The sequence below is a fragment of the Hemiscyllium ocellatum genome, chromosome 18, assembly GCF_020745735.1.
Source record: "Hemiscyllium ocellatum isolate sHemOce1 chromosome 18, sHemOce1.pat.X.cur, whole genome shotgun sequence".
Classification (NCBI taxonomy): domain Eukaryota; kingdom Metazoa; phylum Chordata; class Chondrichthyes; order Orectolobiformes; family Hemiscylliidae; genus Hemiscyllium; species Hemiscyllium ocellatum.
The window spans coordinates 42,118,077-42,132,819 of NC_083418.1; the positions used below are offsets into that span (position 1 = coordinate 42,118,077).

Consider the following 14,743-nt stretch of genomic DNA (forward strand, 5'->3'; position numbering starts at 1 on the left):
ATTCTTCACTCTCCTGTCACCATCAAGCTGGGAGTGCATGAGGGCATGCCTCATGCAGTTCCAGTCATATCTAAAACTAAGATGGAAACTACAGCACAGGCCTACTTGCATATCAAACAGCAGAATCAAAATTAAATAGACAGGACTGCGTAATTCCTCACCAATGAATCAGATCGAAGCTCTACAGCAATGCCACAACGATCTAGGAATGATGGTAGGCAATTAACAACTAACAGTTGAAAAAGACTCCACAAAATATCACTTGGGGAGTGATTTTGTAAAAGAAAATGCTGAAGGCTGGATGAACTGCCTAATGGATGATTCATCACTGCCTCCTCCAAAGGTCCCCAGCATCACAGATGCCAGTCTTCAGCCAATTCAATTCACCCCACATGATAGAGAAACTGCTGAAAGCAGTGGTAATTCACAGGCTACGGACCCTGACAACATTCTGGCAATAGTATTAGAAATATGTTTCCTGGAAACAATTGCACCCCCTGCCAACCCACTTTAATACAGCTGCAACACTAGCATCTACCTAACAATATGGAAACATGCCTAGGTACACCCTGCTCACAAAAAGCAGGAAAATTTCAACCAAGCCAATTACTATCCTGTAAGTCTAATTTCAATTATTGGCAAAGTAATGAAGAGGCAGTCAAGAGTGTTGTCAAGTGGCGTTTGCGAGGAGATCCAAGATGGCGGCGACTCAGCAAGTCTGAGTTTACAGTGCTCTTCCCAAAACCTGGGTAAAGTGAGTTACTCACCCCCACCACACTTACCAAACCACCCAAAAAAAATTTCTAACCTTAACTAGCTGTTTACTATTATATTTAAGCAGTTTAATATTAAGTGGATAATGAGTAAACCAAAGGGATCCCGCAGCTCTCAGAAAACAAAGACCCCTCCCCCACCCTCCTCTCTTCCTCCGGCTGCAGCTGATGTAAAAACAGGCCTTGAACAGATGATTGCCAGGCTGGAAACGACACTCGTCAATTTCATCGCAGAATCCAGACAGAGATGGAACTCATTCGAAGAAAAGTTACAAAAGTACAGCCAGGCTATTGAGGAATTACAGGGCCGAGTGAAGGGGGCGGAGCTAAAGGCCACGACCTCCGAGGCTGCAGCACAAACAGCTGCAGAACAGGTGCTAGCTCTGGAGCAGAGAGTCAGGGCCTTTGAAATCTACATGGATGACTTGGATAATAGAAATCGGAGAAAGAATATCCGTCTTCTGGGCCTCCCTGAACAAGAAGAGAAGGGACAGTTAGCAGTATTTCTGGAGCGATGGCTGCCCCAGCTTTTAAACCTGGGGGCTGAAACTGACCGGGTAAGGGTGGAGTGGGCCTACCGGGTCGCAGTACGCGGATCTGGCCCAAACCAGCGCCCACACCCGGTCCTGTTCCGGCTGCAGAGTTATAGGGAGAGGCAGATACTCCTGGATGCCTCCAGAAATCTTGGAAAGGATCCTAAAGCCATGATCCATGAAGGATCCAAGATTATGTTATTTCAGGACTTCTCCCCGGCTTTGGCACGAAGGAGGAAGGCGTTTGATGAGGTGAAGAAATGTCTAAGGAACTTAAATATTCAATACACCTTACGCTACCCAGCGACGTTATGCTTTAACCACGAAGGATCCGAGTATAATTTTAGATCACCAGAAGAGGCTAAGGAACTTTTAGACTCGTTTAAATAAATCGTAAGAGACAATTTATGTTGGCTTGCCTCTTCCACACTCCGTGGGGAGAAGTGGATACTTTACTCTACTTTACTTTTGCTTCTGGGAGCAGGGTTGTTTTCCCTTGCTATTTTATGTTATTATACTTAACTGTAATTTGTTGGAGTTGTAATTTTATAGTTATGTGTGTTTGTACGTGGCATTGGTGCTATCAGATATACTCAGGTATGGGTGGGGAGGGGTGGGGGTGGGGCGCTCACTGTTAACTCTAGCTCGGTATTATATCTAAATCCTATTAAGGAGCGCCCAGGTCAAGGGTGGGACACTGTTTGGGAGAGGATATGGTGGACCTTTAGAAAGGAAGTAAGGCCCCCTGAGAACAAGGGGGAGGATCTCCATTCAAACATGTTTTTTTTTTTTGTTCTTATTGTTTGGAAATAGTTTCCTTTTTATTATACTGTTATGAGTGTATTAGAGAACATTTTCTCTTGTTTGAAGGATGTAAGTGACTCAACTATACACTCTGGATAATTGTGGATTAGATTAGTAGTTAACTGAGTTTCATTGTTTTTCTTTCTTCTTTAGTATCATTCCTTTGAATTTTGATGATTATATATTTAAGATCTATTTTTATATTAATGTTTGTGCTTGAAAGTTCTGTTTATTTTTGTAAATCAGTCAAAATATTAAATTTCTAATAAAAATATCTTTAAAAAAAAAGTGGCGTTTGCAAAAGACAACCCTCTTACTGCACAAATTTTAGGTTTTACCAAGGCTGTCGAGCTCTTGCCCTCATTACAGTGTGGCCCAAAATTGGACAAATGAGCAATGGTGAGGTGAGAGTGACTGGCCTTGACATCAAAGCAGCATTTGCTCAAGTATGGCATCAAGGAACCTAGCAAAACTGGTCAATGTGAATTAGGTGTAATCCACTGGCTGTAATCATAACAATCACAAAAAATGGTTGTGCTTTGTTACAGGTCAATCATCTCAGTCCAAGTCCATCATTTCTCAAGTTCCTCACAGTCATGCCAAAGACCTTCATGTCTTCATCAATAATCTTCCTTATCATAAGGTCAGAAATGTGGATATTTTCTGACGATTGCACAATGTTCAGCGCTGTACACAATTCTTCACATACTGAAGCAGTCAATGCCCACGCACAGGAAGACCTGTACAATATCAGAGTAGGATTAACAACCAGCAAGTAATATTCACATCACTGCCTGGCAACGACCATGTAAAACAAGAAAACCTAACCAGCTCCCCTTTACATTCAATGGCAATATCCTTGCTAAATCATCCACACTGTCAACATAATGGAGGTTACCAGTGACCAGAAACTGAACTGGACTAGACATGTATGCAAATACTATAGCTATAAAGACAAAATCAGAAGTTAGAACTTCTGCAGCTAATAATTCACCTCCTGTTTGCCCACTACCTGTCCACTACCTACAAGCCACAAGAGTGTCTAATAAGTACAGTTCCAATATCATTCAACCTTCCAAGACAAGGCAGCCTTTTTGTTTGGCATCCAAACCTTCAACATTCACTCCTTTCACCACTGACACACAGTAGCAGCAGTGTGTACCATCTATAAGATGCGCTACAGTAGCTCACCAAGGTTCCTTCAAAATAATTGCCAAATCGGCAATCTCCATCAACCGCAATGACAAAGACAGCATACAGATGGGAACATAACCATGTGCAAGTTCTCCTTCAAGCCACATGCCATCTTCATTTCGAATTGTATTACTGACCCAGTGACAGAGAAGGAACAAAGTCCCAAAACTCCCTAATAGCATCAGAGGATCTTGTCCTCAAGGACTGCAGTAATTCAGGTACACAGCTCACCACCAATTTGTCAAGCACCAATAGGGATGGCCAATAAAAACTGGTGTTAATCAGCAATGCAACATCCCATGAATGAGAAAAAATTGCCCAGGCAGCTGATTCAATATTACACTTGAAAAAAAAACTCTACAACCCACTGCAAATCATTAGATTGGTCCAAATATTGCGCTATATTTTACGAAGCTATAGCTAAGAAACCATGGCAATTAATCCTCCCCTTAATCATGGCAGAAGTTTCACATCAGTCTTCTGGTAGCAGGAAAACCGCCCTTGATTAAATCAGAGGGTGAAGGGACTGACAGGTTTTTGGCCATCAGTGGCAGAATGCCAAATGATATCCATTATCTTTGAGTCAACTGCAATTTAAAGTTGGCTGTGGGATTAAGTAGAGGCTGCATAGGTCTCAGAATGCCTCCCAGCAAAACCTATTGGGTTTTGAAGGAAAGGGGCAGATGCAAAGAGGAAAGAGAGGGATCTCTCACACCCAAGAATGCTATTTTGAATGACGGGAGCTAGCATCAGGTAGGGAAGAGAGCACAGATGGCCACACTTCTGCCTTTGCCTCCGATCCTACACTTCCATGAATTCTACTTCACCCTCATTCACCTGTGACCCGTGTTCCCCCTGTGATTCTGGATGTCAGGCAGGTACAGTGGTGCTAGCAGCCACCACTCCTGGTTGACTGGCCACAAGCTCTCGGCAGATGGAGATGTCAATCTCAAAGACAGGCCATTGTATGCTCGGGATTAAATATCTGAGTTACACTTGATTCCTTCAGACCTCACCATGGAACTAACAAGGAGTTCTCAACAGTTCTCAGACCAGTGGGCAAGACCTCCATTCGCCTGGCAAAATCCTAGCCACTGCTTTATAGACTGCGCACACAAAATAGGGAAACTAAGTCAACTGTATTTAAGCTGGTGGAAATCATCTACATCATTCAGTACTTTTTGGTTACATAGTAAGCCATTGTGTTGCTAGATTAATTACTTTAAAAAATGCCATATTGTCTTGTGCAATTTGCCTTCTGTTCTTTCACATCACTGGTGTTAACCTCAACCTGAAAATCTTCAAAAGAAAAAACAAATCACAATTCTAAAACTGTAATACAAAGATTAATACTTGTAGATATTTACCTGTTACTGCTACAGCTTCAGTTAGGCACAGTGTGACATGCTGACCGTTGCCCATTCCCTGGAATTCCGCCATACTTTGGGTTTCTCTGTTTATCTGTGCCAATAACATATCTGATAAAATGTCAAACAATCAGAATTAATGGGCATTACTTATTTCCAGCAGGAACACAATCTCTTCACAAGAATTCAAGTAAATTAAATCTGTTAAAACTATAGTGAGAGCATGCTAAATAATTGGTGGGAATAAAACTTCACAGAGTCACAATAATATGAGAATTTGTGAAATCTGACATTTATTAGCTTTGGATTATAGTTTAAAAGTCTGAATAACAATTTTACTTATCTAATAATTTTAACAAGATGTCTCACGCTAAGTATCGCCATGTTCAGCTTTCTCTCTGAAACATTTTGAAAGGGTAAAATTGAGGAAAAAGGTACAGAATATTGAAAGTAATAACAAAATTCAATAAAATTCACACTTCTGGCATCAGGATCAGATGGTGTTCAGAACCCAAAATGCCAGCTGACCTAAAAATTAATAATATAGCTATTTAGGGGGCTGATTGCAAAAGAACTGGCTGCAACCACTTGACACTGATACTTCATATATCATTTGATTCCAGTTAAAATAATTTTAAAACTGCCAATGTTCAAAACATGATTGTGGTCCCATGGATGTAAATATTCTATAGTCAATCAGTCAATCATAAAGATAATCCAAAGCTCCATGAAGGACTTAATTTAGTTTTGACCCAAGCCTTGATTTTTATTGTTCAGGTGCCTGTGAAAGCTTAACCACCACTTGCAAGCTGTAAAAGCTGCAAGTGCAGTTTCTAACTGCTTATTTTGATGCATTTGTAAATAACTCTACATGAGTTTCATGAAGAATAGTGCGTTTTGTAAACCTGGCACAAGATTAAAAAAACATTTCTGAGAATCCACATCCATCACATCTATATCTGGTGGAGAATTTATGTTTGAGAGAAATATACAAAATTTAGTACAATAGTTCAAAAATTAGTATCAATAATTCCCACATGGGCTGGTTCATTAAATTTAGCTTGGCCATCAGGAGATATGTTTACCAGATGGTAGGGAAATGAGTAGGGAAAAAAAGAAATAGATGAACTAAAACTCATGCCAGGTACTCCTGCATATCACTTAGGGGTCAGTTCAACAGTAGTATTAACTAGATGATTGCTCACAGATTCAGTCAACGAATGGCATATGCTGGATGGTTGTCGTTTAAAATATATAGGTAGGCAAGAAATTAACCAAGTACTGTCTGCAGAGCAACTTACAAAACGGTTAAGGATAGAACAATAGAGCGACCTTCAAATCATCAGAGCATAATTTGCCATCCTTGCAATGGCAGCTTTGGTAGACAGCAGCAAAGCAAGTGACATATTATTTTACACTGCCGTGAAAGTGAAAACTGCCCAAATATATCTGGTCCATAATAAGCAAAACAAAAACAATGCAGCCAATTACCATTCCTTCAGTCTACCATCAATCCTTAGCAATGTGACAAAGTGTCATTTCAACAGGAGATGTTTGCATACCCACATTCAGCTGGGGTTTTGCAAAGTCCGCTCCAGATGGCATCACCTTGGTCCATACATGGAAAAGAAAGAGTGAACTCCTGCAGTGAGGATTATCCTCACCTGTCAGATTGTGGAGGTCATTTTCAAGCTCAGTTTTTAGACAGGATCTCAAAATCAGGCACGGTCTACCTGCTAAGCTCAAATTTAAGGTTACATAGTGCATTTATCAAAGGCAACAACAGTTCTCCCCAGTGTCTGTGCCAATATTTACTAGACAATGTAAGAAGATGTGGCATAGGTCTAGAACTCTTGTGGTGCAGTGGCTGTGTCCCAACTCTGAATCAGAAGGCCCGGGTTCAAGTCCCATCTAGTTCAGAGTTGTGTCATAATGGTTCGGAACAGGTTTAGTAAAACAATACTGCATTTAAGGATCTTGATTTTTGCACAATTTTTTAAAAAGATATTTTTATTGAAAATTTAACGTGTTTTTACAAGTTTACAAAAGAAAACTAAAAAAAAACCCAAATATAAACATTGATATAGAGTTAAATCTTAAATAAATGATAACCAAAATCTATCAAACACGAAAAAAGAAATACCAAGAGAAAAAATAGAGAAAACTCAACTAACTACTCATCTAACATACAACTAACCAGAGTGTATGATTAAAATTCTGACATTATTCTAGAGAAAAAAAAACCAATGGATAACACATAAATTGAGCAGTGATATACATGCTTGGAATGTGTTAACATCAGATCATAACAAAACCCGTATTCATGCGGGATTCTTCGCCCAGGGGGCCCCGGACCAGCCAAGTTCACCCTCTCAATTACATAAAGGCCCGTGTAGGATGACCGAGATATCTGTATTTGTGTAATTCAAGAAGGGGCTGCCATATTTTTATGGAATAATTTGGTTTTTCTCCTGGTGCACCATATTTGTAAGGAAGTCGGGGGAGCATATTCCATAATTATTCTGTGCCAACACGAAAGTCCATGAGGGCCCTCAGCCACCCAGTTTACCAAAATGTTTTTCCCTGCACAGAAACGGAGAATGGAAAACAATCTCTTCCCTGTCGTAATTTCAGGTGTTCTTAATGTGTCTCCTATAGGAGAGCTATATCGATCCTCTCTTTCTTGAGGTTTGATAATATTCTCCTCCTTTTGATTGGTGAATTACTCCCCGTGACATTCCAGGCGCACCATTTAATCGACTGATCATCCATAATCACCGGGCAAGACCAAGATCCCCCCCCTCCCCCGGGAGAAGGAACCCTATCCAAAACATCCCGAGCAGAGAGCATATAAAATTCACAAAAATAAAAGCTCCTTAAATACATTTAGATCAATATTATAAAAAGCTATTCCTAAATAATAAAAAAAGTATAAAATGTATTTAAATGGAGATTTTCTCCCTTATTCCCAGGGGGCATCACTTCCTTTCCAAAAAACCCATCGTAACTTCTCCCAACCAGTGCCCCACCCTTGACCCAAGCACCCTTCGATAGGATAAAGAAAGTTCAAGTATACTACTGCTGAACTAGAACTAGTTCCTAGTACCCTATTCCCCACCTGCACCAACACTAATACCTGGATATATTTGGTAATGTTAATACCATATATGAACATATATGACTATAAAATTACAGTCTCTGCAAATAATAATTAAATATAGTAATACAAAATAACAGGGGAAAAACAACCCTGCTCCCAAGGACAAAGATAAAATAGGATAAGGTAGCAAAATCGCTAAGTAAAGAATGAATAAATAAACCGTTCTTCCCACCCCCCGGAGATAATGCTAAACTGTAAGATAATGAAAGGAATAAAGGGGGGGGGGTAGGGCAAGACAACAATCAATTAACTCTTATAATTCATCCAGGAGAGTCCAAAATTTCCTTGGCTTTCTCTGGTGATCCGAAGTTCTACACGGACCCTTCATGGCTGAACCGTAGTATAGCTGGGTAGCGCAAGGAGTATTGAAAGTTTAAATCCCTTAAACGGTTCTTTGCTTCATCAAATGCCTTCCTCTTTCGGACCAGAGCTGGGGAAAAGTCCTGAAATAACATAATCTTGGATCCTTTATAAGTCACGGCTTGGGTATCTTTTCCAAGATTTCTGGAGGCTTCCAAGAGCATCTGCCTCACCTTATAGCTCTGCAGCAGGAACAGTACCAGGCAGGGGTACTGGTTCAAGCCAGGCCCACGTATTGCAACCTGGTAAGCCCATTCCACCCTTACCTGGCCTGATCCAGCCTCCAGATCTAAAAGCTGTGGAAGCCACTGTTCAAGGAACCATGTAAGCTGGCCGTCTTCTTCCCATTTGGGAAGGCCCAGTAAACAAATACTTTTTTGACGATCTTGAGAATCGAGGTCGTCAATGTGATTCTCTAAGGCCCGGACTTGCTGCTCGAGAATCTGGACCCAATCCACGGCTGATTCTGCAATGGCTTTTGTCGCGCGGCCGAGAATGAATTCCATCAACTTCGGGACTCTTCAATGAAAGCATCGATCTTCGCATCAAGTTTAGAGATTATTTCCATGAGGCTCGCCACCATAGGAAGTCCCCCGGGCAGCTGCGGATGCCTCTGCTGCATCTGGGGAGGGTGGGGGAGAGGCTCCTGCCTGCTGAGAGCTATGGGGTCCATTCCCCCAATCATTTTTACAGGAGACTGAACTGTTTAAATTTAGTACTGAACCACTAATTACATTAAGTAAAAACTATTTTAAATGATTTGGTGAGTGTGGTGGAGGAGGGTGACCCACTTTGCCGAGGTCTTGGGAGGAGCACTATAGACTCAGACTTGCTGAGTCGCCGCCATCTTGGATCTACTGATTTTTGCACAATTTATAGTAGTCTGGTATTTCCATTCCTGTGTTGTTATAGGAAAATAAAGTAATAGCAGCACTATTTAAACTAGTGAGATCAGAATCACATTGTAACCAATACAGATAAGGAAAATTCACATTCTACAAATAATGGTCTAAATGCTTCAAACATGTTGAAGAAACCGGCACTATGGCAGAACCAACCGTACAAATCAATAGCTTGTAGTTTAGAGGCCCTCTCTGTTTTCTTTTATTTTATTCATTTTTGGAAGTTTGGAACTATGTGGAAGTTAGGATTCGAACTTTGAAGAGCAGCTTGCTTTAAAGAAGAGAACACATACAGATCTTTGAGTTGTTCGGAAGGGTCACTGGACCTGAAACATTAACTTTGATTTCTCTCCACCGATGCCGCCAGTCCTGCTGAGATTTTCCAGCAATTTCTGTTTTTATTGTGAACAAAGCCAAATATTTGCTATTGGGAACTGGCCTTAATTATTATTATTCTCAGGACACTGTAGATGAATCAACACCAAACTGTTCCTACACTTTGGGCTGGCAGCTGGTCAATCAAGGGAGGAATGGTACTAATCAGCTAACCACAGAGTTAAAAATCACAACACCAGGTTATAGTCCAACAGGTTTATTTGAAAGTACAAGCTTTCGGAGCATTACTCCTTTGTCTGGTAGGTACATAGACCCATGTCCCCACCATAAAGATTGTTGACTTGAGAGAAGAAAACAACAGCTCTGATGGGGTTTTAACAGGAGGCAGTGGGATTTATTTTTGGAAGCTTCCAGAAACTGCCATGATTTACTCTCTAAATTTCTATCAAGTTATCAAATTGTTTCTCAGAAATTAAACAGTCTGTAAGAAATAAGAAAACATTTCTAGGAGTCTGTTGAAACTGCTTGTATTAACTGGTGACTTCAGAATTCAAGCAACATACACAGTTCTACAGACCTGTGAACAACCCACTGACCAAGCTTTTCATGAAGGCCTCGCATCCATTGATTGGTTTATTGAACTGACAAATTACAGTTTTTATTTTCTCAGTTCTTTTATTTTCTTTGACTTATCCTTTAACTGTGTCTGTCTGTGAGAATGAGACTTCTGATCAAGAAAGTTAAGTTTTAGATCATAAATATTAATTACATATTGTTTATCTTGCAAAAGTCACATTATTAGTAATAAGTTATTAATTTTTGCTTAAGTTATAACATTGGAGAATTCATAATGTTTGGTTAGGTGCAATTGGGCAATTTTGAGGGTCAATGAATATGTTAGTTTCACAGTATTGCAAACCTCATGATAATGAGGGTGATTTTGGTTTGGCTTGCTATCCCTGTATTGTGACAATAGGAAGACAGGAGTCGTTCAACAAAGAAAACCCAAGTGTAATGTTGTTCACCTTCTACCATTAAGGTAGTTGCATGTATGGTACAACAATAATTATGTTAACTAACCATAACAATCAATGGTTGCCAACACGCCCAGACATAAAGTGAGAAAATCATTATTGGCAGAACACTTTGGGAATCATGGATCCAAAATCAACTTTTTCCTCTCAAGCATGTGAAACTTAAGGAATTTCATGTTGCCAATTATTCACTTAGAGTATCTCAAATGAATGTCACCTATTTCCACTGCCTTTCTAAAGTGCATATTCTATAGATTCACCATTAGTTCATTGAATCAATACTTCTGAAGATTAGCTCTACATTCATCCCCTTTCAAATTGAAGCCCCTTTCTCTCTTTGTGCTTGAAATAACTCACAGAGGAGTCACTGGGTCACTCTTTATTTACGCAAGGAGAGTCCCTGACACTGATGCAGCTCCCTCAGAACCAGCTGTCAGAGTGTACAGGATTTATGACACTCCTGAACTTATCTGTCAGCCAGGGCTTTCTGATTGGACTAGATAAACAGCCCCAATCAGGGAACTCTTATTCTATGAGGTTCACCTGGCTAACTTTGTTACAATCACAACAGTACTCTTATTGGGCAAAGTGAAAATTTAATAAAATCCACCGATCTGATTTCTTTAGAATCCTAAAAGGACAATTATATCTCCTCGAAAAAAGTGAGGACTACAGAGGCTGGAGATCAGAGTCGAAGAGTGTGGTGCTGGAAATGCACAGACGGTCATGGCTCCAGTTATGCCTGCCTCTTTGTCAGGAATGTGGAACAATCCATCTTCCAAAGCTACACCGGCACCATTTTCCTCTGCTACATCGATGACTGTATCAGCACTACCTTGTGCTCCCACAGGGAGGTTGAACAGTTCATCAACTTCATGAACACCTTCCACCCCAACCTCAAGTTCACCTGGATCATCTTCAACACCTCCCTCCCCTTCCTGGACCCCTAAAACTCAATTTTCGGCGATTGACTCAACATGGACATCTACTTCAAACCCACAAACTCCCACAACTACCTGGATTACACCTCCTCCCACCCTGCCTCCTATAAAAACGTTATCCTTTCTTCCCAATTCCTCTGCCCTGCACCGCATCTGTTCCCAGGAGGACCCATTCTACCGCAGGACTTCCCAGAAGACCTCCTCCTTCAAAGACTGCAATTTCCCCTCCCACGTGGTCGACAATGTCCTCCAGCATATCTCCTCCACTTCCTGCACCTTTGCCCTTAAAACCCACCCCTTCAATCACAACAAGGACAGAACGCCCCCCCCCCCCACCCAGTTCTCACCTTGCACCCCACCATCCTCTAGATATATCATACCATCCTCCATCATTTCCACCACCTATAAACAGACCACACCAGTAGGGGTATATTTCTCTCCCCAACCCTATCTGTGTTCTGAAAAGCCCATTCCCACCACGCCACCCCTTCCCTCAACCAAGCCACCCTCCACTCCCGGCATCTTCCCCTGCCACCACAAGAAGTGCAAAGCCTGTGCTCACACCTCCCCCATCACCTTCATCCAATGCCTCAAAGGATCCTTCCACATTCCACAGAGATTTACCTGTACTTCCACACACATCATTTACTGTGTCCATTGCTCTCGATATGGTCTCCTCTACATTGGGAAGACAGGACGCCAATTCACGGAACATTTCAGAGAACATTTCTGGGACACAGGCACTAAACAACCCCACTGCCCTGTGGCCAAACACTTAACACCCCCTCCCACTCTACCAAGGACATAATAGTCCTGGGCCTCCTCTACCGCCAAACTCTAGCCACCCAACGCCTGGAGGAAGAACACCTCATCTTCTGTTTTGGGACCCTGCAACTACACGGGATCAATGTGGACTTCACCAGTTTCCCCATTTCCCTCCCCCCACCTTATCCCGGATTCAACGTTCCAACTCAGCACTGACCTCTTGAACTGTCTACCGGTCCATCTTCCTTCCCCCCCATCCGCTTCACCATCCTCGCCGACCTATCACCTTCACCCAAACCTTCATTTACCTATCAAATTTCCAGCAACCTTCCCTACCCTCCGCCCAACCTCCTTTCCATTTATCTCTCAGCCCCCTTGGGCCACACCCCTATTCCTGATGAAGAGTTTATGCTCGAAACATCAAATCTCTTGCTCCTCAGATGCTGCCTCACCAACTGTGCTTTTCCAGCACCACACTCTTCAATAATTATATCTCCTGTCAGTCTTCTCTTTTCTTATGATAAAATCATTTATTTACTTAATTGGTTTCCATAAACTAAGCCCTGCATCAGTTTGGTTGTGATTTATTGTACCTTTTTAACAGTTAAAAATCTCAGTTTTGTATATTGTGATGGCCAAAATTGCAGCCACACTAATTATTTACAAAGTGATAAGCTTGCCTTGTTATTTCACTTAAAATTGATATTTTAAAGAGTTATATTCAGGCACCTGCAAAAGTGATGCAATTAGGTTTAATTTTGCAGTACTTTTTCTGAAAATATGAAAAATAGAGTAAGACAGTTCATTTTTTAGATCAAAATATATATACTCTGATACAATTTTTTTAGGGTTTCTTACACTTATACTTGGCATCACCTAGAATCTATTCCTGCAATTTAGCAAAGCCTAACCAAAAGGGGTTTCTTCAAACAAATTAAGCTGAAAATCTCCACCTTTGTGGTGAACTAATTGCTTTTCTAATTATTGGTTTGTTCCTCTGCAAACAAGCTAGAAAAGGATCATAATTACCTGTCTTCGTTATTCAATTTGACTCTAAAAATTCACAGTCAAAAAGTACAACTAGTCAGGCAGCACCTGAGGAGGAGAGTTGACGTTTCAAACATAAGCTCTGCATCCAAAATGGGGCGGGGGGTTGCAAGGGGGCTGAGAGAGAAATGGTGATGGTGGTGGTGGTGGTGGGGGGGGGGGGGGGGGGGGGGAGTAGTTAGGAATGCGATAGGTAGATGAAGGTGAAGGGTGATGGTGATAGGTAAGACTGGAGGTGATAGGTGGGAAGGAACATGAAGAAAGTGAGGACTGCAGATGCTGGAGATTAGAGTCGGGCATGTGGTGCTGAAAAAGCACAGCAGGTCGGCAGCATCCGAGGAGCAGCAGAGTTGACGTTTCAGGCAAAAGCCTTTCATCAGGAGTCACTTTTTACTTTTTCCATCAAGATTCCCACCCACCTTTCGAGGACCCCTTCGCCCACCTCCAACACACCCCATCCACCCAGACACTCCATGTCGGTCTGTTACCCACCCTCAATCTTTATTTCTAACTGCCACTGTGACATCGACCACCTCAACCTGTCCACGCCGCACCACCCCCCCTCACCCATTCCAATTTCTCACCCTCAACACACAGCATTCCACTCCCTCCGCTCCAACCCGAACCACCAAACCAACGGACAAGGGGGTGTGCAGTGCTAGTTTGGCACACTGACCTTCACACCGCTGAAGCGAGATGCCAACTTGACCGTACCTCTTCTTACCGCCCCCCTCATCACCAAATCACCACCTCCCAACCATACACAACCTCGTCACCTCAGGGGATCCCAACCATAGCTTCCAACCTCATAGTTCAGGAACCCCACACTGCCCGGTTCTAACTACAAACTCAAGCCTAACTACAAACTACTAGGCTTGTAGTTAGATCCACAAGCCTAACTATCCCAGCTGACCCATTGTCTCGGCTTGCTCCTGCCCCACTGAAGGAACATGAACAGGTAGGACAGTTCAAGAGGGTGGTGCAGAGTTGAAGGGTTGGATCTGGGATAAGGTGGGGGGAGGGGATAGGAGGATACTGGTGAGGCCGACATTGATTCCATGTGGTTGGAGGGTCCCAAGGCTGAAGATAAGGTGTTCAAACCTCGCCCCTCACCTCCATCCAAGGTCCCAAAGGATCGTTCCACACCCGGCAGAGACTTACCTGAACCTCCAAATACCTCATCTACTGTATCCGTTGCTCTCAATAGTTCTCCTCTACCCCGGGGATACAGGACGCTAACTTGCAGAACATTTCAGAGAACATCTCCGGGACACACACATCAAACAAACCCACTGCCCCGTGGTCGAACACTTCAACTCCCCCTCCCACTCTGCCAAGGACATGCAAGTCCGGGGCTTCCTCTACTGCCAAATCCTAGGCACCCAATGACTGGAGGAAGAGCACCTCATCTCCGCCTTGGTACCCTCCAACCACAAGGAATCAATGTTGATTTCACCAGTTTCCTCATCTCCCTTTCCCCCCACATTATCCCACATGCACTCTTCCAACTCAGCACTGCCCTCTTGA

General features: G+C 42.3%; 1 protein-coding gene across 3 annotated transcripts in view; it reads right to left on the reverse strand.

Moving 5' to 3' along the window:
* The window catches only part of znf143b (zinc finger protein 143b), a 98,081-nt gene that overhangs the window by 72,954 nt on the left and 10,384 nt on the right, over positions 1 to 14,743 (reverse strand). For 2 of the 3 annotated variants that reach the window (XM_060838907.1, XM_060838905.1), the window contains exon 2: positions 4,672 to 4,782. In XM_060838907.1, the coding sequence (XP_060694890.1) occupies positions 4,672 to 4,782 (111 nt within the window). The remainder of the gene's footprint in view (positions 1 to 4,671; positions 4,783 to 14,743) is intronic. The other variant, XM_060838906.1, reaches the window with a different exon arrangement.